This window comes from Semicossyphus pulcher, unplaced genomic scaffold, assembly GCF_022749685.1.
Source record: "Semicossyphus pulcher isolate SPU_LCO1_2020_fin unplaced genomic scaffold, fSemPul1.0.p SCAF_9, whole genome shotgun sequence".
Lineage (NCBI taxonomy): Eukaryota > Metazoa > Chordata > Actinopteri > Labriformes > Labridae > Semicossyphus > Semicossyphus pulcher.
Genome location: NW_027211770.1, coordinates 6,260,811 through 6,286,864, shown reverse-complemented (window position 1 = coordinate 6,286,864; position 26,054 = coordinate 6,260,811). Strand labels below are relative to the sequence as shown.

The following is a 26,054-nucleotide window of genomic DNA, read 5'->3' as shown; positions in this document are numbered from 1 at the left end:
TGCCCCACAAAATCTGCCCGAAACCTGGGTGACATAATTGATGATCAGCTAACCTTTCAGGTTCATGTGGCCTTGATTGCTCGGCCATGTCAATTTGCCCTGTACGGCATCAGGACGATCAGACCCTACCTGTCAGAGCATGAACCACAACTGCTGGTACAGGCTCTCGTAATATCACGCATTGACTACTGCAACTCCCTACTGGAAGGCCCCCCTGCATGTACATTCAAACCTCTGCAGATGATCCACAATGTAGCAGTGTGACTGGTCTTCAACCAACCCAAAACAGCACACGTCACTCCACTGCTCATATCCCTCCACTGGCTCCCAGTTGTGGCTCGCATTAAATTCAAAACTCTGTTGCTTGCTTACAAATCAGCAACAAAAATGGCTTCTGTGTACCTGAGCTTCCTCATACAGGCCTACACTCCCTCCCGCCCACTACGCTCTGCCGATGAAAAGCACCTGGTGCTCCCATCACAACAGGGCCCTAAGTCACTAGCTAGACTCTTCTCCTCGCTATTCCCCAGGTGATAGAATGAGTTACAAAACTCCATTCAGTCCGCAGAGTCTCTTTCCGCCCTTAAGAAAAAACTAAAGACTTTCATGAACACCTCAGCACTTAAAGATTCAATCTCAAAGATTTCAGTGACATTCTATGGCAGCACCTTTTGCAATAAAAGGTAAATATGGGAGTAAACTTCCAAATTTAACCAGACTTTTGAAGTTGTATCTATAGTCATCGATCTTTTCTTTGTTTGTTCAGCCATAGTAGATTACTGTTTACTCGCATCACTTGCAGAGACTGGAAATGCAGCCGCGTCGCTCTGCCTGCCCTCTCCGGCAGATCAACCACTGCTGGGTGATGGAAAACACGTCACTAACTGGGCGCCGCTTGTGATTTTCTCTGCGAATGTCGCCACAGACTCCCAGTCCATAATAATACTATATACTGCAAATGCAAAGGCTTTCATCAGTGGGCCATAGGCTCAATCACCACTGTGTTACCTCATTCGGCGATAGATAGTGACATAACAGATGTGCATTTAAAAGAAAAGTATAATGTCCGATATAATACATAATATAACTGTTGAGGATCAGTTAATTACTTCAGTACTTTCACAGCAGTACTTTGGTATGACAGTGGCATCACTGTCTAATCCTTCAGCAGATGCTTGCTCCGTCTTTGCTGATGGGGACAGCTTGCGAGTTTAATTAACGGAGGAACATTCACTCAGATGATTTCCAGTGAATAAGCTAACAACACCAACCCCTACTGAGTTAACCATCATCAGTGTCTGCAAACACCAGTGATGGAGAGAAACACATGGGAGAAGGGCTGAGTATTATTCAGGCCTATACACATATTTTTTGGTTGGCAAAGAAACATTTTAGCATCAGTTATATGACAAGTATGTAAAAGCAAACTATATCAAAAATATTGTAGTTTTTGCCAGTGACATTTAAAACCATATAAATCATTTAGAAAAAAGTAAACCTGAATTGCTTTTGGTTTTTTTTTTCCAATAATGATGGCTATTGGGCAAAGTGAGCCAAATGCTATGGGGTAAATTGAGCCAATTGTTCAACTTACACTATCATAAGGAAAATAAAGTTAAGTTTTTTTATATATATATATATATATATAAATGTATTTGCTTGTATTTAGCTGTAGCTACTAATTTCCAAAGTGGTCCAAATAAAAATACCATAATAATAGCATTGTAAATGAAAATATCTTTAAAGTAGTAAGCTACTTTGCCATGTTGCTGTAGCTTAGATGTTCATTTCTCTGAGGGGTATCTTCAGTGTAGTGAAGCTTAATTTATTGTAGAGTAACTGGTAGCTTCGCTTATTACATTTCATTGCCCAACACGGTCAGGAGGAGACACAGGCCAATGAGGCGCAGGTCAAAAAATGTTGTTTAATGAAAAGTGGAGAAAAGATGACAATGGAGAAGAGTCCCCAGGAGTTGTTAGTTTAGAGACAAGCCAGACAACGTTCTGTGTGGCATGTCACTAACACGCTTTGGATGCCAATAAGATAACTAGTACTTTAATTGTGGTAACTAAAAACCTAAAATTGGAAGCCATCAAAGTCATCATAATGTAAAAAAAGATACAGCTGCAATGAAGGCAGTTAACACCCTGAAGATTTAAATATTTACCCTATGAAATCAAGTAGCATTTACCATAATAATAATAATAATAATAATAATAATAATATTGTTAATCTTCTATTATTTTTCACATGCAGTTACACATTTTCGGTTAAAAAAGTGGCTTAAGTGCAGCCTCTATAAGCTCCCAGATCATGATCTCCATCTCCATGTGCTTTCTCAGACGGTCCTCTTTCAGTGAAGCATCCTCTCTGCTTTGGTGATATGCTGGGTCACTTCTGCTTCTTTAGGACTCATATGGTTTGCTTCTAGCTCTGCCCGCTTGGCTGCCCTGAGCTGCTGAAGGTCACTCATCCCACGCAAAGATGCAGCGGGTGACTTGCGCCATGAAGCTGGAGTAGAGGGCATCTGAGTCTGTTGAGCATCTGGTGGCAAAGCTTCTCATCAAGTGCCAGATGTCCAACAGGATCTTCATGCCTGGCCATGCCCCAAAGATCTTCTGCTGGTGAGAGTTCCCAGCAGTCATGGTTCAGCGAAAGTGCAGGTGTCACAACACCCAAGGGTGCAACCTGCATGCTCCCACAATTTAGACGATTGTGGGTGAGGTATTTTTAGCTGAAGCTTCTTCTCTGGCGTTGATTGCGCCCCAGCCCCAGCCCCAGCCCCAGCCCCAGCCTTAAAACATTGAGATAATAGAACAACAATTAACTTTCCATACTTGAATAACTTGACATTGATTTCTGAGGCGGGCTTGGCTTCTGTCCCATTCCTGGTAGCTCTACTCATTCTGATTGGCCAAATCGTAAACAGCACAATGAAGGTTGATTGGTTTTCCCAATTCTCCGTAGTGGGGTTGCATCTTATTGGTCAAATCTTGGCAGAATTTTTGGTAGAGATAAGCCACCTGATTGGCTCTAGCATGATCAACCAACAGGTGGCAGAGAGCGCCACAGTGCAGCTACTGGGACAACTGGTTCTCAAAAAAAGACTCAAAAGCAGGCGTAAAATCAAACAGTTTACTCAAAGCCAGGCAGTAGGTCACACACAGGAGGTCAGTCAGAACAGCAACAGTACAGATCAGGATCAGGCTTACACTTAGTATCCAGGAACAATCCAAGGTCAAGCAATAAACAGACGAACAGGGCAAAAACACGAGAGAAAAAAGGCTGGAAAGCTTGTTGCAAGAGAATGAAGACAATCTTCAGAGTTACAAGTGAAATGGTGGTGGTATATATGCTGAATGACTGATGGGAAATTGACAACAGGTGTGGCTGAAACTTAACTATGGGAACTATGGATGCCGCAGAGCTGAGCAGACGTGAATGAGCTGAGCTCTCTAAAATATCCTTTAGTCTCATTTATAAAAGAACCTAAATCGAACTTTTGAGTTGGACCAATTTTATTTAAGGTGAGCCCCCCTCACATGTCTGTCAGCTGGGAAGGGGGAAAAAATGAATAAAACGTATACATCTACCCACATGTCAGGATATTTCCTTCCAATTGCATCTGCATTCTGCACAAAAGGAGTATGATTAAAAAAAAGATCAAAGTGATCTGGCTTCTCCTGTAAAGCCTGAACCATCAGATAACTGCCAGAAAAGAGTGTTTATTGGACCTTCTGACAAAAAAAAAAAGAAATTAAATAGCAATATGCATATATGAGTTTTAATTAGTATCATATTTGATACATCAGGCATTTTTGTGCATTTTATTGCTCACTGTTTTTTTTATTTTTTAAACAAATAAGAACATATAAAAACAAAATTTTTAACCCATTAAACTTTGAGTTTCCTTCAATATTTTCCTCAAGTAATTTCAAACATAGAAAATAACATTTTTTCCATATTGCACAACAACGTCATACATTCTGTATCTGCTACAATTAAAATATCACGCAGCAATGACAAACCCACCAATGGAACCTGCAGGGTGGAAGAGGAACTTTAGGTTAGTTTGGTTCAGACTCTCTTAATTGTGGTAGGCCTGAAAACAGTTTCTGTCCTTGTTTAGGCAAAGATGGACCTTTCATTTCCTGTCATTTAAATCTTTAATTAGTTTAGTTAAATAATAAAAAGACTATTTTTTGCTTTATTGAATGCATAATGTATGAAATGCAATAAGATTACGACTGAAAGATCTGCAAATAATTTACTATATATATCTGCTGTATCTTTTTTGATACACACATTTTCAACACGATTTTACTATAAATTTAGTTATGAAATATTAATTAGTTTTACTTTGCATCAATCCAGTAAATATTCCTATTGAAGTTTCAGTAACAATTTGAAAGTTTTTCTTACCTTAACTTGAGTGAAGGCCTTCTGGTGAATGAGTTAGTGACCCCTGGTGGATTACCCGTGCACTGCATGTATCCGATTGTATACATTAGGTTTTTACGGGAAAAAAAAAATCACACGGATGATGTAGAGGTCTCAGAAACTCATGAATCAAATATGATACGCTTGGCGTTATAGGTTATATAGCCAGAGGGTCAAATTTTCTCCAGGGGGGCATGCTCCGGGACCCTCCTAGCTGCCTACTTTTTCCCACTATCTGACTTGGAACATGGGTCTAGGATAGTGTGGTTCTATCTAATTTTTCACATTATGTGCTATTCATTTAAATAATAAATCTTTCTTATACTTTTCATCATAGTTTATGTATAAGAAAAAACAAATGCATAGCCAGCTGTGGTGCAGTGGTTCTTTTTTCGCCTAACATGTAGATAGCTTTTGCTTTTGGTGTGCCAGCAGGACACCATTGTCCTATGGAAGACGCTAACCTGTCATTTTCTAGAAACAGAGATATCCACCACCACTCATCAGGGAAATCCACGAGGAAAACAAGACTCTGTCACAGAAAATGTATTCGAAATCTGCGGAAGTTCAAACTTCCACTGACGGAGTGAAAGCCACAAGGGCTAAGGGCAAGGGTAAATGAGGCTGAACAGCTCATAAGTGACACAGAGGACACTAATGGACTTGAATGACTGACTAAGCATCTGCAGAAAGACAACTTATCAGTTATGTACCCATAATGTGCGTGTGGTGGGATTACAGGAAGATAACGACGGCCGGGACCCCGTCAAAATTCTTCACCGAATGGATACCCAGCGTTCTGCGAGCAGAGCTAACTAGGTGGGTGTAATTTGAACGCGCCCACAGAACCCTGAATCCTAAGCCTACACCATCCAAACCTTTTATTTATTCGTCTGCTTTGATACCATGGCCGAGGCCAAGAACTCGCACTTGTTTTCAACTCTTACCTCTTACCTCTTAGCGTGACCTCTCACCTATGGTATTCTTCAGAGCACTCACATCGGACTGGATGCTAGAAATACCGAATTCTGTTTTCAGTGTCTGTAGCTCCGTCTTGATGGATGACAAGTTCTCGTTTAAGGTCACTTGAAGCTCGGTCTTGAAAATCAGCGCCGTCACGTGGCGAAGAGAGGAGAGCAGCTCAGCCTTATTGGAGGGAGCAAAAACACGTGTTAGCTTGGCAGCTCTGTCTGGACAGGGAGAGGAGTCACTGCGACGCTGGGATGTAGTGTTCGCAGCAGGCCGCTGTGGTTGGGCAAATGAAGTGTTCCCGATTTTGACTTTTGGAGGCATTTTGGACAGCATGAAAAAGTTAAAGCTTTGGGTAAAAGTTATACCAAAAAAGTACAAAAAGGGTGCCTAGAGTCGGATTTTTCATAGATTGTTGCAGGAGCTCCGAAAGTCGGGACCTAGTCCATTGATTGCTTAACCAGAAGCCCAACTGGAACTAAATTTGAACGATGCTTGGCGACAGATGCATCCACAGGACAAGGACTACTCATTTTATTCACACCCACATGACACACATACCGGTATAGATCATTTTTTGATATCTGCTCAGTTATTCTATAGAGTGCTAGATACTGAATATCTTTTAAGACTACTAAGCGACCATTCTCCCATGGTGCTATCTGTCTCAAGTAACAAGAGCATACAGATGGGGACTTAACCCTACACTTCTTAAACAATCAGAATTCTGTGCATTATTATTATTATTATAAAGAACAAATCCATTTTTTCACCATAACAAGCAAACTCACTGCCCCTAGCAACACATACCAAGTAGAGAGAGCAATAACTAGATCAAAACAACAATACTACGAACTTGGAGAGAAGGCCCAAAAAGTACTAGCGTGGCAGCTTAACTCGAGGAGAGCAAGCGTACAATCAATGCCATAAAAAACACCTTTGAATGAAATTTCCTAAAACCCCATAGAAAATAATGATGCCTTTAAAGACTACTATAGCAACTTTCATACCTCATAATCAGACGGAGATCCAACAAACAGAGACTTGTTTCTCTCCCTCGGTTGACTTGCTTTGCCTACCAGATGAAAACCAGGGAAAAATGTTTCCTAGATTCTTTCTCCCAAACTATTATAACTATTCATAAGAAGGGGAAGGAGCCTCCTTTATGTACCTCCTACAGGCCAATCTCTCGCCTAAACACAGATTATAAACTGGTTACTAAAAAGTTATCTAAAAGACTAGATACAATTCTCCCTCTGCTGGTCAATCAGGATCAAACAGGCTTATTACTAATGGGATTATGTCTAGTCCTTTCCACCATTTTAGGGGGAACAGACAAGGATGCCCGGCTAGTCCTGCTCTTTTTATACTCACCATTTTTGTCATATTTAACCAAACCTGAGCGCTCCTTTTCCTATCTGCAGACTCTTTTAAGACTATACAGTTCCTTTTCTGGATATAAGGTTAACCTTGACAAAAGTGAAATCCTGCCACTTTCTGGGCCCTATTGTCCACCCAGTGCAGAGCGCCAAAGCGTGCAGCACAAGTGTCATTGCTATCTTCCACCTTTTGCAGTTGTCATTTTCACGGCCAGCGCCCACGTTGTGTAAATAGCAAGGGATCTTGCGCCACCAATAGCGCCTGTGGGCGTGCTGGTTTTGATATGAGGTGTGGTCAGGCAAACAGGTGGCGCGTTGCTATCTTGAGGACGCAGAAAGCTACTGCGCCTTAGACCAACAAAAACCTGGTCTACAGTCTATGACGCAATCTATGTTTGCTATTTACAGGGCCCATTATGGACATACATTGGAGAGTTCACAACACGAGTCTGTGCTTGTCACTCGCACAGGGATGCACGCTTCTACTCATAAGGAAAAGGCGGTGTGTTTGCAAATACAGTGAAAACATGTTCTTTAAGGGACAGACTGCAAGCTTCGGTTTCCCTCGTCTCCTTAAATCATGATACTGCTTTTGGTTTGTCACTGATCTACTGAGAAGTGCGGGAAGACGTGGACAAGCTCTTCTCCACACACACCTGTCTCACCTCAGGAGATTCCTACTCCAGCCGTGTACGGGCCAAAAACTACCGAGACCGACACAAAGCTCTCAATACTGTGCGCTCATTCAGACGCGCGCTCTCTATAATACAGCAGAAGCAGAGACACACTCACACACATGTAACTAGGAGGTAAATGAATTACCATAATCGAACATAACTCCCTGTGGCACCGACAATCTGGCCCACAGATATTAATACACTGTCCAGTTAGTCCCATTACGCGGAGTGTCCATTATGCATGGACAGAATACAGCCATGTGATCCAGCAGCAACAATAAGTAAATTAACATTTAAAGCCGACCTGTCTTTGATGGTCAGCATGCAGAACTTTAATAAACAGATCCTGTCCGTCTGGAGACTTAAATCATTAATGCTGTGCCTCGTGCGTAAACGTACACAGCATGCCTCTTTTCATTTTCGTTTCTGCTGGGCAGTGGGATCGCTTCAGTGGCTATAACATCAATCCGTGATTCGACATATCGTACAGTAACCTGTGTTTTTTTTCTGGGTGTTCAAGGACACACTGGAAAGAAATCAGTTAAATATGCCGGTCGGGGTCCAGTTTATATGAGAAGAATAACAGCAACAAGCCTGCCTACAGGCGCACCGGGCACTTAAAGGGAATGAGAGCTGAAACTCTGATTGGTTTGATTCATGTTATGCCGAAAACACGCCTATGAATAATCCAGGTACTTAAGCCAACCTCTTTGTGCGTTGCGCCTCTGTTTGCGCCCAGATTGTGCGCCGTGTAACTAGCAAAAGTTCGTTGGACACACCCTAAATCACTTAGCGCCATGCGCTTTAGACTGTGCGTCTTCTGCTGTCTAAATAGGGCCCTCTGTGTTCGATTATAGTTGCGTCAAACACAAGTTCCCTTTAAAGTGGTCCCCTTTGGGTTTCAAATACTTGAGTATTTTTGTTGATAGTTACCTGAACAATCTTTATAAACTCAACCTAGCCAGCCTGTTAACAGAAGATAGCTCCCCTATCTTCTGATTTGAGAAACTGGATGGATTTGCCACTTACTCTATTGGGCAGAATTAATGTTATTAAAATTATTTCCTGCCTAGATTGCTATAAATGTTTAAATTCCGATCCAAGTCCCATCAATATTCTTCTCCTCTCTCAACAAAATTACCAGATAGTTTATCAGGCATGATAAGACCCCAAGAGTCAGTATGGACAAATTAACTGGAGACGAGGGACGAGGGAGAGCTGAAACTTCCTAACTTTCAAATGTATTACAGTCTAGATTCCTGGTACAGATGTTTGATAAGGGCCCGTCCCCTTCATGGCTCAACATTGAAAGGATAGAGATGAAAGAAGAGACTTCAATGGGTTTACTGCATAAATGGGATAAAAAAAAGATGGGAGAAAGACTTGGGTATAAATCTAGATGTGGATCTGTGGGGTGGCCTGTCTAGAGATAGTGTTACATCTACTTTAAATATAGATATATAGATATAAACTGATACAATTCAACTTCCTGCATCGGCTCTACATTACCCCATATAAACTACACAAATACAACCCCAACTATCCTCCCTTTCCTTTAGATGTGGCTTGGATGAAGGAACATTCCTACCTTCCATCTGGTGTTGCCCTTAAGTTCAGTGGTTTTGGCAGGGGGTATGTGACTATTTCTAGCATTCAGTCAGATGCCTGCCTTCCGATTGGACTGTGGCTTTCTGAAATCAATAGCTGTGTACCCCTTGAGAAAATAACTTAGTGCTGAGGAATAAGAGTAAAACATTTTACACGACATGGCAGCCTTTCTGGATTATATAAAAAACATCCCATCAATTGCATCAATTGATGGGAGCAATTGATGGTGCCACTGTATCATTTAACTGTACCGAGGCTGCTGTCCATATGACCTTTGAGTGACCTGTGTCTCTCAATGTCTTATCAAGCTACTTTATTTTGTTAGAAGAAGAATACATTTTATTTATATGGCGCTTTTCATGATACTCAAATGCACTTTACATTTTTAAAAGAACTCTGAAAAAGCAAAATAAAGTATTCAAATTTAAACCAAACAAATGAACATATCCTATTTACTTATGCTGTTAAAGACGTGTAATGCAGATTGTGTGTGATTGAGAAAGAGGGTAGTATGGGGGGAATGGGGCATAGAGACAGAATGAGGGAGAGACTGGTCACCGAGCACCAAAAGGGGGCTTAGCCCCTGTAAATACAATGAAGGGTCTTTGGCTTTTCCCTTTCTCTGTGTCTCCATTTTACATTGCATATTCTTCTGTTCTCAAAAGATACGTACACGGAGTGTGCATCTCTCCCTTTCAAGACAATCTGATACATGTCTAGATACATTACATACATGGGCTGCTATACGATTCATATTAATTTTGAATGACTCAGTGCAATTCCATTAGGTGCAATTCGATATACAACAAAATTCCATGCGGTTCCTCACGTTTCTTGTGATATGATATTCATCTTTCATTTTATGTTAAATTTAAATAATTCTATAGTAGGGCTGGGCTCACCTTCAAACAGATACATTTATTATAGACCAAAGAATCCCACATATTTTTTTTACTTTATGAAAAGGGAAAAATAGCCCCTAAACGTAAAAACTAAATAATACATTCTTACGTATCGCACAGATTTAAGCTAAATAATCTGAAAAAAAAATACTGTTTTTAGGGAAGAGGAAATTCCAATTGTAATATATTTGCCGCTGTCCTTTTTTATTATTTATATTTATACTCTGTTTAAATATACACAGAGAGGGTTTGTGATATAACATATAAATAATAAATGATTAATGTATGTCATTATAAGTAATTAATATCTAGCTTTGCTATTATTATTATTGTGATTAATGATAATATGTTTTCTGTCTTTTACAGCCAATAATAATATTGGGTAATAGGATATCTTATACATCTGAATTGTTTCTGTAGGTAAACAAAAAGCAGTGTTTTGTTTCCTTCAGGTGTCTCTTGTATGCATGCAATACAACACGCATGCATTATAAATAATATAACAGCATATTTCCTGAACAGCATTTAGTGGAATCAGTAAACACATTGACATAAATAGAACATTTTACAGACATACAGACATTTACATTAACATTAACTTAATTTTTACAGTGTAAAATTAGTAGAGGTAAATAGTACACCTCGGCATCATTTTATTTAAGCAGAACATTTCACAGTAAATAGGAGCCATAACCTTTGTGTTACCTGTGTTGATTGTTTGTTTAGTATCACTTGTTTCCAGTATGTTGCACTTGGGTGGGGTTTCTCATTATTTTTATCTGTTCAGCTGGGTGGCGGGAAGCAGACAAAGAGGGTCAGTGGGTTAGGTATTTTCCGTCATCATCATAGTTTAGTTATCTTTTTTTTTTTTTTGATCATCTTTTGTTTGATAAAAGAATAAAATGTATCTGGACTTTGGTCTTTCCGAACAATATGATACGTGCCACAGTTATAGCCCATTTACACTCTAAGAGGCATTGTACCATGGTAGTCGCTACAGTATGTAACTGTGATATATCCCTTCCTCACACATTTTGTCAAGCATGTAATAGCTTAAGCTTAAATCATCAGCAAACTCATGAAGAGGAGAGAAAGAATCATGAAAGTGATTCAGCTAATCCACAACAAGAGCATTTAGTGGAATAAGGAAAACACAGCGGATCCCCCTGGCTCCTGGCACCTAGTGGATTACAGATAAACATCGCTACATCTTTATCTTTAACAAAAAAGAACATAGTAAAACAAATACAACCTCATATTTACAAAACTGTAGTTCTGATAGAGTTTCATCTGGGAGTGCATCATTTAGACAGGCTTGTACTGAGTGTCAGTGTTCAGATGTGTCCTTGTACTCAGCATACCTACAGAATACATCCACAGTGAAATACAAAAGAGGTGGATGGGCATGCAGACACATACACACTCCATAGCAACCTGGGAGAGCTCAAAAACCAGTTGAACAAAGGTTAATAATATGCTTAAGTCATCCCCACAGAGCACTGGGGCAACTTGAGTTCTCTGAGCTCTCTTTACATTCTTATCCAGACAAGAATAGCTGCTGCGTTAATTAATAACCACTGTGTGGAAATAAAACCAGATTAAATGTGATGCATATAAAAACATTGAGAGTATAAAGCAAGTTCATATCCCAGGGATGGTTAGCCATATTAAGAAAAATTAGGCTTGCTGATTGGAGTATCTGGCTTTTTTAGGGGCTGCGCCTTCTTCTTCTTCTTCGTTTATTCCTTACCAGGAAATCTGCCTTCACATTCACCAAAATAAACTAAACCTTGCACATAGGTCCATTCCTATGCCAAGAGCCCACCTTGCTTTTAAGGCTTAAAGTCCTAAAAGCAGATGTTTAGCAATCATATTAATTAAAAAAATGTCATAAGTTCCTAACAAATCAGACGTACATGCTACCGCTTTCAAGTGTATACCAAAATGTCCGCCCCATTGAGCAGAATTATTCACATGCACTGTTTTACTCAAAATCGGTCAAATTAAATAAGACTATTTCCTCCCACTTTTTTTCTTTGCTACACATCATCTTTAGACTGTCCTCCACAAATGATCCAGTCAGATCTTTGATTAACACTGAGCCCACAGTGCATCAAAATGTTTTACTGTTAACAGCAACTGCAAATTCTGGCAAAATAAATCCCTGATCTTCATTGGAAAAAACATGAACAATTTATACGGTAGATATATCAACAGAAAGACATTTTGACAGAATATAAAATTGTATCCTCATATGAACTATAGACGCCAAAGGACAGGAAGCATTTATAAACACCAGTTTGTCTTTCATGGCGCGATCAATCTATGTCAAAATATGTTACAGACATCTCTTTGTTGTTAAGATTGATAGATAGAAGTACACAAAATCAGGTTGTTTTCCTGATAACTGAATATTTGACTCTACATTCATGCCTTTAGACGTCTGTCTGACATTTGTCATTTCTAAATTTCGCCTGAGATGACCCATGCAGTCCTTGAATCAAATATGTGCCTTTAAACTGCCCGTGTGCTGCTTGTTTTTAAAAAGGAGTAATGTTAGATTGACTTCTAGAGCGCTTTACACACACTCACTTCAAGGGCACTAAATGCAGAGGTTTATTTTGCTATGTTATACAGCTTGGCCAGAAGTGAAAACTCAGAGTTTTGTAGTTGCCAAGGTCAGTGTTTTATTGTTTTTTTTTTACTCTATAGACAGGAACAAAAATAATTACATTTTCTTCTTTAGTGCAAAAAAAGCTCACTGCTGAATTGAAACATACTTCTACTTCAGTATAAGCTTTAAATGCAGGACTTGTTCTTGTCGTGGAGTATTTTTACACCTTATCATTTTACTAATATTAGGGAATTATACAAACCTAGGTTACTCACTGCAAAGCAATTGCCAAGGTTAGGCTTGTTGTAATCACTACAGATTCACTTTCCTCGTGACTTCTCTGTCCTTCGGTTTCCCATATACCAGTGGTGGATAAAGTACCTGAAAGCCATACTTGAGTAAAAGTACAGATATCGAACCAGAAAATGACTTTGGTAGAAGTAAAAGTCAGCTATTCTAATATGACTTGAGTAAAAGTCTTAAACTTTAATGATAGTGGATACTGCTTAAGCAGAAAATGTCTTGCTACAGCAGTGTGCTGCAGCAAGCTCTTAGCACATTTTGCGGCAACTGCTTATTTTATTTTTTTATTTTTGGCTGACCGCGGGCTCAGCCCTACACATGAGCCTGTATGTGACTGAGTGAGTGAGTTACGGTACTTTCACAGCCGTAGAGAGAGAGAGTTGGGACATCGCAATGGTGGATCTTGGAGCATATTGCTCTCTGTCTATACGGCTCAGGTTTTGACCTAGTCTTGTTTCTTTTGACCCACAACTTCTCTGCACTCCAACACAACTTTGTAGCATATTCTTATATCTGAATAATTTGGCATTGACATATTTCATTCACAAATGATCTGAGCAGGAAAGGAAGAAGGTCGAAGGGGTTGAGCTGGCCCAGTAGGAGACATGATTTAGCCAGCCATCTGTTGTTTTTTAAAAATGAACCAATGACCCACTGCCCCTGCTTTGTGGGATAGTCATTAACAAAAAAAGTTTTTTTCAAAATAAAAATATATATTATCATACTGATAAACCAACACCCGCTGAGCAACACTGTTTGATATGTTTTAAGAGGAACTTGAGTTAAATTTCTACACTTTACATTTTTGATAAACATTTTTCTCTCCATTAGTGGTCCAGTGTAGTTACATTCAGGAACTAGGTCATTTTTATTTTCTCGCCATATTCTACCATTTTCACACTAAATTCAATTACCTACTAACAGAATGGACACTCACAGAAAATGATGCAGAATGTAATCATTACTGTTTTAATTTCATCTCATCAGAGCTGTAGTAGATGACGATGGCAACTGCACAGTTGCTACAGCTGCTGCATCACATTGAAGGCATTCACTAACACATGTTGGCTTTCATTGTGAAACCTTCGTAGGAATCCAAATCTCCATCACTAAGGTCAGTGCTGACTGCAATCTTTTTGCATCTGTTAAACAATAATTTTCAGCACTTTTCACCATAGATCAGTTTAAAAAGAGGGCAAACCAGTTTTAAGAAGAGAAGAGTAAGTCATGGAATAAGAGGATTAGATTATCCATGCTAAAACTGTTCAAGAAAGGCCAAATCCAACACTTTTTTTTTTTTTTGCCATGGGATGATACTATTTAAGGCAGAGTCAAAACATTGTCTCGTTATGTATGTATTATATTTTACATACATATTTATTACTCATCATAGAATAATGAGCGAGCAAGCTTTAATGCTGTGAGTTGAATTTTTTGTTTTACCCTTTGTCCTTGTAGGTTTTTTCTAATGATTGGATAATGACTAATAATGGGAAAGTCAGATCCATGCCAAAATGGTTAGAGTCTAGCATCAAAATACTCACACACTTTTTATCTATACCACACCTTACCCCCTTGACACCCCTAACCTCCCCCTCCTCTAGCTTTGATTATCATGTGGAGGACTTTGCATTGTAAATGCTCTGGGGCCACGTTTGCTATGCACCGGTTAATTCAAGAGGAAAAATAGCTAGAGGACAGGATTTAGCCGGCCAGTGCACTACACTATCTTCTCCACACGGGTCATTGCTTTGGACATTCAGTGGATGGCAGAGCTCTTGCAAACTGTCACACAGAAGCACAGTAGAATAAGCCACATACATAGAAGTGAATGCCTCCTCTGTTTTTCAACTCTGGCTGCACAGAGTATTACTGGAGGTATAGAGTGTGGAGTACACACAGGTCTTAGACAGGAGGATGGAGATACTAAGAGATTATCTTAGTGAAAAATATATCACATTAAAAATAAATACACAGTAAATATACAATAACCCTATAAGATAGAAATACATTTAACTTATTGTTATTCTACTTCCTTGTTTATTGTTCTGCACCTAAACACCAAGTCAGCCTTGTATGTGTAAACCTACTTGGCAATAAACTTGATTCTGATTCTGATACAACAAAGAAAAATATTCTCAACAGTACGACAATTGGGGTTGGTTTATATATAGTACGCTGCGCACACACGTCCTACGCCAGTTTAATTTTATAAATCACAATCCACCTGGAAAATGTGCGCACGTGAATGAGCCTCTTATTCCGCCCTCTACACGCCCACACTACACCATAAATGGTCAATCCAAAGCACCTCGTGAATGGAAATGCGTACAAATGAGCCGGCTGATCACAGGAGGTTGTTTACGGTGAATCACGGAACCACACTAATGACTTCGCATTATGACTGAATGTCTGCTCCTGCATATTATCTGATAGAAGTTTCATCGGTGGAACACGACCTTTTTTAAGCTTGTTGAGTTATGATGAAGTTGGCCTGCACGATGTTTGGGGCTGATTAAAGGGATATGTGATGATTGTGAGAGCAGTCACTGCTTTATTTGTAGACTTTGCTCATTTATTCTCATTACTTATATATCTTATTATATATATATCTTAACGATGCTCGTGTCATATTAACTCTCAGATGTACGTCTGCTAAATGAATTTGTAACATTTACACGATACATATGTGCAGGTAGCGAGGATATTCCCATGGAGGTGACAGGGGAAGGCAGAGTGTCTGACGGCACAGTCGTGATCAGTGCAGTTAATTAAGTCATAACATCTTTATTAAAGCTAAAAAGCATTAGCTAAAAATCAAAATCATCAATCATTTTTGGATTTCTACATCCGAGGATTCAGGAGACGGTCTCTCCTCTGCGCTCCGGGGGGGCTGTGAAGGTGACACAGTGCTGATCACATAATGAGCAGACTTTCATTTAATATTTGCTTATATATTTTTAAATTTTAAGGTGCTTATGGAATACGTCTCACTACAAGACGAGTACAAATAACACTGCTGGTATGATGTTTATGGTGACTTGGCTCGCTCAATAACACTTGCTATTTAGTGACATTAAATGGTATCAATTTACTACCTGGCTTCAGTTCACCACCTCACCATCAGTGTCGCCAATTCTCCAAGTCTCAAAAGTCTCAAAAGTCTCCGTTCATACGCATGGGTCAGAGCTGCTGTGGAGGACCGCACATTTTCACGTCAAGTTTGTTTTTTATAAATCCCAAAGTTTGCTTTATAAGTAGCGTACGCCTTCTTTTGTGCATAAGCTGCGTTTATAAAAGAGGCCCCTGGGCTCTGTGGGAGCCATACCATCACTTCCAGGACTTCTTGTTCTTCTTTAGGCTGAAGATAGTTCTTCATGACATTGGCTGTATGTTTGAGGTCGTTGTCCTGCTGCAGAATACATTTGGGGCCAATCATATGCCTCCCTGATGGTATTGCATGATGGATAAGTATCTGCCTGTATTTCTCAGCATTGAGGACACCATTAATCCTGACCAACTCTCCAACTCCATTTGCAGAAATGCAGCCCCAAACTTGCAAGGAACCTCCACCATGCTTCACTGCTGCCTGCAGACACTCATTATTGTAGCGCTCTCCAGTATCAGACTTCTTATTGCTTCCTAAATGAAAATAACAACAATTAAATAAATGACTAAATGTAAAATAATAAAATTATACAAATAATGTCAATAGCTCCAGTGGGTGCAAGATCATTTGCTATTATTACTTGCTATCACTTGGCCATGATGTTTTTGTGTGCTCTGCTGTCACTGTGGAAAAACAGAAAAGATATGCTTTGTGTGGGGTTGACATGAAAATTGACCACGGGGTCGGTGTATGTTCATCTTTTCTCTCCATTCTTCATATTTAATGTTTTTTTTTTTTGTAATAAAGTTGTTTTATTAATGCTCTTAAATAGGCCATGTCTTGTTATCATTAGGAAAATTAAAATTAAAATGACAGACAGCAAAATTCTAACACAACCTCTGGTGCTGAGCCTAAAAAACTTCCTCAATCATATTATATCGTTCATGAATTGTCAAAGCTTGGCATCGACACCAAAGAGCCAATAAACCTATAGTTTGGAGAATTAATTACACTTCTATAAACATAAATGTAAAAACACCTCTGTTGTTTTAGAAGTAGTTGCAACTTATTATTTCCCCTAAAACCACGGACCCACGCTAGCTAACACGCTAATCTCTCCCTGGGTTTAGCTCCATACTTGATACTTTTTGCTGCTACATTATTATTTAGATAATTGTTCAGTATCATATATCACATGGTGATGGCCACACTCCATCATTGTTAGTATAGTCCTTGTAGCTCCCTGCAAGACGATGAATAAGGTCAAATATGTGCATGTAAAATAAAAAGAAAATGATCAAAAATGTCTGAGAGACAGCAGTCACAGTGTTGAGTAATTAAACAGCCCTTTTTCTCCAGAGGATCTAGGGATTTTGTTCAACATTGTTAGATCTCAACAGGCACCATACAACATGTGATTCAAATTTCCCTCTCATAAATATTTGGGTCCTGCTGCTAGAGGGAAACATGTTTATCTGTTGTAGTGTTGAAAGCTAGTGAGAGGCAAAGTTTTAATTCCCTGATAAAAAAGAATTCTCAGACAGGGAGGGATTTTCTGACAAGGACTGTTTAACACCTGCAGTTGCTGCCATTTTTTGGATGACTCAGCCTGATTCCTCAAGAAGCTCACTGCCTTTTTTAGTTGGCATCTTGTTCTCTTTTTGTACAGGCTGCAGCATAATAGAGCAGAATTCTTGTAAGACACAGGGAAATGCATGCTCCATATTCTGTATTTTACCACACCCCAAGAGATGCTCCAAGATTACCTTGCGAGATTTTTAAATTCAGAAAAAAATATCTGAAGCTATCTCTGCCAACAGCCACATGCTGAATGGCTTGTTTGTCTTTGCAGGTAGGTGCATTAGTGTAGCATTGGTAAACTCTCTGCTGCATTTTTGTCATAGTGAGCAAAAGAGTGTGAATATGTGGGTACTGGGTGTGTGCCCACTCACATGTTTGTACAGCTATTCCACAGGCCAAAATAACTCAGAATTATTATTATTATTATTACCCTGGGAGCAGCAAATTGTCATCTTAAATCCATTACAAAGTCGTAATATATGCTTTTTATTCAATTGGAAATCGTTAATTAAAGCAATTGATTTAATCGTGACATGATCTATTTTATATAATTTACGAGCATTGCTGCTACTTTTCATCTTAACTTTGACTATTTCAACTTGGGACATTAAAACATGCACTACCCAATGCAACCAGCAGATGGAATACATTCAGTACTGAATATTGCCCTGGCTCAGGGTAAAATCACACTGCTTTAATGTACTCAATTAAAACAGCCACATCAACCTCAGGCCCACTACTACAGGCGCCAGAAATGGAGGTTTTCTTTCATCATTTCACTTAAAACCAAACTCCAAATAATTCTTTGCACTTCTGACTCCTGCTTCTCCACAGCCCCAAATTACTAATGCAATTCCAGTTCACTACCTGGATCTGCTGCCAATGTTGTGGTCTGTCTTTTTCACTTTTCAATAATTACTTACACACTGCAAACACCATCATGCTTTATCTCTCACAACCACTTCTTTGCCCCAACACTTGATGGCTATAAACTGAGAAACAGTCTGGAAATTGATGTGGGATGACTTGGGTTGCATTTTTTATTCATGAATTAACTTTAACCTAGACTTTGTAAAGTTAATTATCCATACCAATGATCTAATTTATGATAACCATTAGAAGTCTGCATTCATGCTGATTCTGCAACTTATTATTCATTTCAAATTAGTTGTAGACTTACAGAATAGCCTAATAATCCATGTAAGAGAACACAAATTTTGAACCTCAGCATCATAGAATAAGTCAATTATAACATAACGAAATTAAACCTCGACTGAAAATGTTGCCTATACCCTTATTGTACATGGAATGTTTTATGTTTTGGAATAAAAAAAAAAAAAGACTCAAATGGCTTATGAACTGAGATTCTCAGCAAAATGAGCAGGAGAGGTAGTTTCATAATCCCAGTGTTATTGAAAACATTTGCTTGTTGGAAAATAAATCAAATATGGGCACGGTATTTGGAAATGGACACCTATTTGTCACCATATTAAATGCTGCCAATAGGCTTGCCAAACTAAGTTGCACAGTTTAACTCCACCGGGGGGGGAGTTTTCCCTTGTTGACGTAGCCTATGTTGAATAGTTCCTGTTTTGGAATGTGTTTTGTACAATGTGAGACTTTTCACACGACGGGTTACATTTGTGCCAACGCTGCGGTTTGAGCAGTGTCCGCGGGCTTTACAACTATTGGACAGCTTTGTTTTTAGCTTATTTCGCTCGGGTTTGCAGCAGTGAGTTGGCGTTATGGAGTTCATACTGTCTTTCACGGGCGGCGGCGCGAGAGTTGTCAGGGACGCAATCGCACAGAGACTATGGCCTGGACCCGAACAGGAGACAATAGAAATTCAACAGCACCATACGAGGACAACACAGGGTAATTACACCATCCATCCCCAAACAGGTTAGTTGAACATTTAATTCAGTTAGCTAATAGTTTGCACTCTGAAGGAAAGCATGCTATGCTCGCATGCTTTCCTTCAGAGTGGCGTGCCAAAGTCCCTTTAAAATGTCTTCTTTTAAAAGTTTCAAGTCTTTTTTGGATATATTTCTTAGCGCATTGGACAATTGTTGGACATAGGAATATACATGAAGTGTCAGCCTTGAATTCGGTCAAAAAGAATTTATGATGATGTGCCGCTTATTTCATTATTGTTGAATTTTTAAGTTAGTTTTTGGTGATTTCCGCAGCCATCTGACACCAATATAACGCTACACTGTGTTAAGAACCTTTTGAAAGCGTATACAAGCGTGGACTTTTTTTTTTTATTGTACTATTTTCTTTACTATAAGTCTCACTAAACTGCCAAATATTAAAACATTTAACAAATAGATTTTTAACGAAACCAGTGCTATCGCCCTACTGGTTTCTACCCTAGTTTCCTCAAGCCAGCGGTTTCTGTGTTTACTTAACAGCAGCAGTTGTTTTCTCCATCTGTTGCCAGATTCGTCAAACATTCACCAACAGATTTCTGAAGATTTTCGAGTTGCGTCTCGTGCCTATATGAAGGGAAGTTTATGTTGCAAAATGCGAGATCTCGTAGACTTGATGAATAAAAATCTGAGCTTGTATGTTCAAATTTTCATCTAGTATAAATTATTCACACACATGAGCTGAATTTGAAGTCACAGAAAAAATATTCACAAATGTGTAGATTTTTTAATCCATACATTGACAGCTGCAAACTTGTAATCCAACATTTGCTGATATATATATATATATATATATATATATATATATATTTATTTATTTTTATTTTTTTCCCCAGTGCAACCACAACCACAACTTGGCAGGGGTGGACAGTAACAAAGTAAATTTATTTGAGTACTGTACTTAAGTACATTTTTAAGTATCTGTACTTCACTTGAGTAAAAACTGCATTTGAAAGCCAAACATCGTACTTTTGACTCCACTACATTTCTATGAATGTTCTCCTTACTCGCTACTTTTGCTCCGAAGTCAGCTGATGACTTTTCTTTCTTTTCTAAAATCCGAAAGACAATAAACTGTGTTAGTGTAGTTCTGTGTGTGGTTCGTCTCAGCACTGTCAAACCTGACAAGTTATTTAATCTCAAACCATTTAAGGAAACCGATTCCCTTAAACCATTTAAGTGTAATAACTCAAATATTTTAAGCATAAGAATGTATTTCAATTGAGTACACCTAACTTTTGATTTATTGTTAAGGTAACTTAAATAAATTAAGTATATAGTACCCATTCTATTCAGTGTTGAACTTAAAATGAGTGAGTTATTTTAATTTATATGTATAATTTCAATAAACTTGTTTTAAATATATTATAGTAATTTGAATCAATTAAGTAAGATGAACTTAGTTAAGTAGTTTATCTCAACTTAAAACTCTCCTGTGTCGACTCATTTCATTTGAGGAAACTGATTGCCTTAAACCTTTTAAGTTGCATTAACACAAAACAAACATTTTCAACTGGAACAATTTTCAAACACTTTATTCAGTTCAATGCTTAGCTCTTACAACATGCACTTTGCCATACAAGGTAAACATTTTAATGTAAAGAATTATTCACAGCTCCCAAAATAAATATTTTATAATATGTAAAACATAACAAAAATCTGTTTAAATATTAACCCCTTGTATAAAGTATATCTGATTAGTGATACAAACTTAAGAATCCTGCAAAATTGTTAATTATCATTGAGAAATGGATGAATGATAAATATATGGAGCATATTAACATGTTTGAATCTGTGGGCCATGTCAAAAACCTTTTTCATCAACCAAATTAGATTAGATTTCTTGATCATTTCCTCCACAATCCAAGAAGGTGGGGGCAAGTCTGAAAGCAAAGTCTAGTCCAGCTAAACTATGATAAGTATTAGCTTAAATGAAGCTAATTAGGCTAACGTCAGTAACCTTAGCTAGCCAACAGAACACAGATAGCGATATCAGAATATCAAGCACAAGTAAAATAACATTTAATAGTAAAGCTAAAAGCCTTAAACCTGAACAAGAATGCAGGTATCAAAGTAATTTAAAAATTATTTGATTATTTGAACATTTTAGCTCAACTTAAAAAGAATTACCTTTTAAAACAGAAACGTCACTGTGTCCGTTGCGGTGTCCTCCAGAGCCTGTGGTGAAAGTTTTCAGTAAAAATCATAAATACTCCTACTCCAGTGCAGAAGCTGTGTCAGTCCAGCTTCTTCTCCTGTGCACTTGACCAACTCCTGAACCGGCAAAAAACGGTTACTCTGCATCAGAGCAGTCCTCTTGGGCGGGGTTTACAATTTAAAAAAATGTTATGAACTCAATTTAGACTAAATGAGTTAATATAACTTACTGTTATCAATTGCTACAACTTCCAAAAAATTAGTATCACTCAAAATGAATGAGTCAGTACCACAATGAATAATTTTTGAGTTAATTCTAATTCATTGGGATGAGCTACGTTAAATTTCTTTGTGGACTGAGTGAAGTTAACTTACTTCTGTTATTAAGATAGACTGTTTTTACAGTGGTTTTACAGTGAGTGGTGTTACTCCCCCCCCTTTTCTACCTGTCTCTCTGTCTGCTGTGTTGACTGTCTTCATCAGCAGTCTGATTAATTAAGTCACAAAAGTTACATATTTTCTCTCGCAATTCAGTTCTCCCAGCACGTAAGCTGTAATTGTGCAGCTTGCTGGAAGGAGATCGCCAGTGAGCTGAAAGTTTGATATTGAGCACACAGCTGATGGAGGCACTTAGATTGTTTACATTGCTTATTAGAACTGCATGTGTATGCCGATGTCAGCGATGCGGAGCGGACCCTCTTTTGCCGTTAGAAGTAAACTGGCACCGCTGTTGTTTATTTGGTTGCCAAGACTTCACGAGTTCTCTGTTTCATTGCTCTTCCTCAATGAGGAAAGGATGGACGATCGTTGATTTGAAGTGGAAATTTCCAAAGAGTCGTTTAATTACAACTTCTGAAGCAGCGCTGCAACAGTTCATTAAATGTATGTAGCGGAAACACCGCTGCTTCTCCAAGTTCGCCGCATTTACAAAATAAAAGAATGACACGTTGTCATCTCAAATGGTAGATGTGCCCCGGGGACAGCACACACAGTCATGATGGGGAAAAAGGCGATCGTTAGGTGGGTAATTACAACAGGTATGTGCAGAGACGTTCAGGGTATGTGGACATGAGTTAGCGCAGACTCAGAGAGGAAGATTGATCGTGAGCCGAGAAGTGTTATTGCACCTGTGAGGGCGGGACAACTGCGGTTGATTGGCTCAAGGAAATTTATGACGTGATAAATATCGTACATAACCACGCCCAATTCAACCCCAGCGTCAGGGAAGTTAACAAAGAAAGAATGGCAATAACTGGAGTTTGGGTTAAAACTAATTTCTAAAACTTTAAAGATGCTAACTAGTTTGTACATAAGACCCTAAATTACACAGTTAGAAGGATTTTGTGGATTTGGGTTTACAGGGGCTTTTACAGGCCGTGCTTTATTCACTCAGTTCAGCGAACACAATACACGGCCCTTTTTACAACCGCTTTACTTGAACCTGAGCTTATCTGGACACTTTCTGCTGACTAATGTAACTTAACAACCCATGAAGCATGCGCTTCACGGACTACAGTCTACACTCTCTTCCCATTACAAACCTGCAAGACGTCACATGCAGTGGTGGATAAAGTACCAGAAAACCATACTTGAGTAAAAGTACAGATATCACACCAGAAAATGACTTTGGTAGAAGTAAAAGTCAGCGACTTTAATATTACTTGAGTAAAAGTCTTAAAGCTGCAGTAGGTAACATTATTAAAACTTACTTTTTGTCACATTTGCTCATACTGTCACTTTAAACATGCAGTAGTACATGAGAGAGATAATATGTGAAAAAATCACGTTCCTCTGGCTCCTCCTACTGCTGCTAATGGCATTTGTAAGAATCCAACGCTCCTGAAACACAACAACCAATCAGAGCCGAGCAGTCTCTCAGGCTGCTGTCAATCACATGCTGCGCAGCACCACTCCTCCACACATGATCACATGGTCAAGCTCAATTTCTTCAGTGTGCGCAGCGTCGGCCGGTTTGTGTCCACAATGGCTAAAAGACAACCACCGGGAAAGAAAAACTGCCCATCCCTCCATTGCCAACTATGGCTTACACTACAGGGCTGTTCAATTGAAGGAGGAAAAAGAGGAAAAGGCAGGCTAAAGAGAGAGTATGACCGAAACTGAAACGAAACAAGAGGGGGGCGGCTGTGGCTTAGTGGTAGAGTCGGCCGTCTTTCAATCGAACGATCCCCAGCTCCCTCAGGCTACATGTCGAAGTCGAAGATGCTCCCGGTGGCATAGCCAACGGTATGAATGTGATATCTGATTGACAGTTGGGCACTTTACGTAGCAGCCTCTGCCATCAATGTATGAATGTGTGTGTGAATGGGTGAATGTGACATGTAGTGTCAAAGCAGCTTTGAGTGGTCGCAAAGACTGGAAAAGCGCTGTATAAGTACAGTCCATTTACCATTTACAAGAGAAAACATTGGAGCAGCATTTCTGAGGTGGAGAGAGCTACGGGACCTGAAAGGATTATTAAATGATGCTGAGTTCGACAATTCTGCTTGACAGGTAATTACCCCAGCTTCATTTCTGCTGTAATTGTTTGCAAAGAATGTCTCCACTTTCCTAAGATGTCTGCGGTTACTGTGATGTTACGTTGGTGTTGCAGTTGGGCTAACGTTTGCTTGGTCCTGCTGCTGATGCTGTTTAGCGTTGTTTCATGGTGGAGTGGCTGGAAATATGTTTGAGAAGTGCCCAGGCAGTGTTACCGTTTCAGACTTTCTCCTGATAGTTCTGTGTGCCTGTGCTCTCACGGCTAAATGTTCTCAACATCAGTGTGTTAATGCTTAGTTGGCTCTGTTGTTTTTTCCACAGTCTCTGTTAGCAAACTAAGTGCTGCTGGTTTTGCCAGATAGAATTAGCTGTAGATTACCATTCACAGCAAAAACACTGATTTCCACTGGTTTGATGTGTATCTGCTTTGATAGTGTTGGTGGTGTAATACAACGGCTGCGGTTCTTGTCATTTCATCTTTTTACCAATGTGTCCGCCATTGTATATCTGGCTTCTTCAGTTGCCGTGGTTACTAGCCTGCGCGCGCATGACAGCCTCCTCTGCGGGGACGGCTTTATAGGCAGGACTGAGCGCCGCGGAGAGAGAGGGGGAGGGACCTGAACGTTGTGATCTTTCAAATTTTGAAGCAAAGTCCGCTCTCTTTCTCCATCTTACGTACTGCAGCTTTAAAGTATCTTATCTTTTTTTTACTTGAGTATCAAAAGTATTTTTCTCATATTAATTGTACTTATTGAAAGTAAAAGTATTTCTGTAACCATAAGTTTATTGTAAGGGTTTTCATAAAATCACACACATTGTCAGATGAGGTGTAGTGTCTGCTGTTTGCCTCTCATCATCTACTGCTGCTGGTCTTTCTCTCCTCTATCTATTCATCATCTACGCCTGTCTGTCTGACATAAAAGCATTCTGTGTGATCACACAATAATGGCACACTAATTAAACAATAGCCCCTTCAATCATGATGAAGAGAAACGTGTATAATCTTATTAGTTGACATTTTTTGGGAAGTTACTTCAGGGTCTAACTTCTTACCCTTACTACTGTTTTAGAACAATCAGGAGAGATTGTTTATTTCCGCAATGACATGATCGCTGCAACATCCCTCCTCTCCATCTGCTGTAACTTGTGACAGGGGGGCAGGGGGGCAGGGACGTAGTGAGTGAGTGGTTAAGCGAGAGAGAGACCGGCAAAGTGACGCTGCACCGGGTGGAGCAGAGGAAAAGGAGCAGGGAAGTTCTATATCGCGTCGAGACTATCTCTCCACCCTACATATTTCATATGTATGGGACTGATCCCCTTGGGACAGTTGACGTGGATACACCTTTAAGACACACCACCTATGTGGCCGCAGGCGTGGGCATAAAAGGCCCAGGTGCGCATGCAATCACTGATTCATTAATTTCCACTTGGGAGTGGAAGACGTGAGAGCAGAAGTTTCAAAAGAGAAGTCTGGAGAGTTACCGAAGAATCCACTTACCGCTGTGAAAGCAGGAGAGCTGGTCCGCGGGCCCCTCTCTGGATAGCTGATTTTCCTCCCTTAATCCATGGTAAAGGACTTCAAAGGGGTAACGTACAACGTATTGCACGATTCGCTCTGTTAACGCGTCTAGGTGTAGCCTACTATCTAAGCTGACCCAGTCGGCAGGCATAGTGTGGCGTCCCTTTTTTGTCCGGTAGAGCTGAAAAGGGTACCGTACAGCGTATTGCAGCATTCGCTCTGCTAACACGCTCAGGTACAGCCTGCTATCAATGCTGACAAGTCGGCAGGTATAGCGTGGCATCCTTCCCGTGCTCGAGGTAAGAGCACTCTGTCTGGTGGTGTATAACAAGACCCGCTCTGTTAACGCATCCAGGTACAGTGGCTATC

General features: G+C 39.5%; 1 protein-coding gene across 4 annotated transcripts in view; it reads left to right on the top strand.

Annotated features, from left to right (window-relative positions):
* The window catches only part of oxr1a (oxidation resistance 1a), a 179,707-nt gene that overhangs the window by 88,404 nt on the left and 65,249 nt on the right, over positions 1-26,054 (top strand). The window contains exon 1 of one of the 4 annotated variants that reach the window (XM_069655582.1): positions 19,168-19,484. The exons of 2 other annotated variants lie outside the window; for them this stretch is intronic. In XM_069655582.1, the coding sequence (XP_069511683.1) occupies positions 19,328-19,484 (157 nt within the window). In that variant the 5' untranslated portion in view covers positions 19,168-19,327. Of the gene's footprint in view, positions 1-19,167; positions 19,485-24,145; positions 24,182-26,054 lie in introns of those variants that run through there. One more of the 4 variants, XM_069655585.1, reaches the window with a different exon arrangement.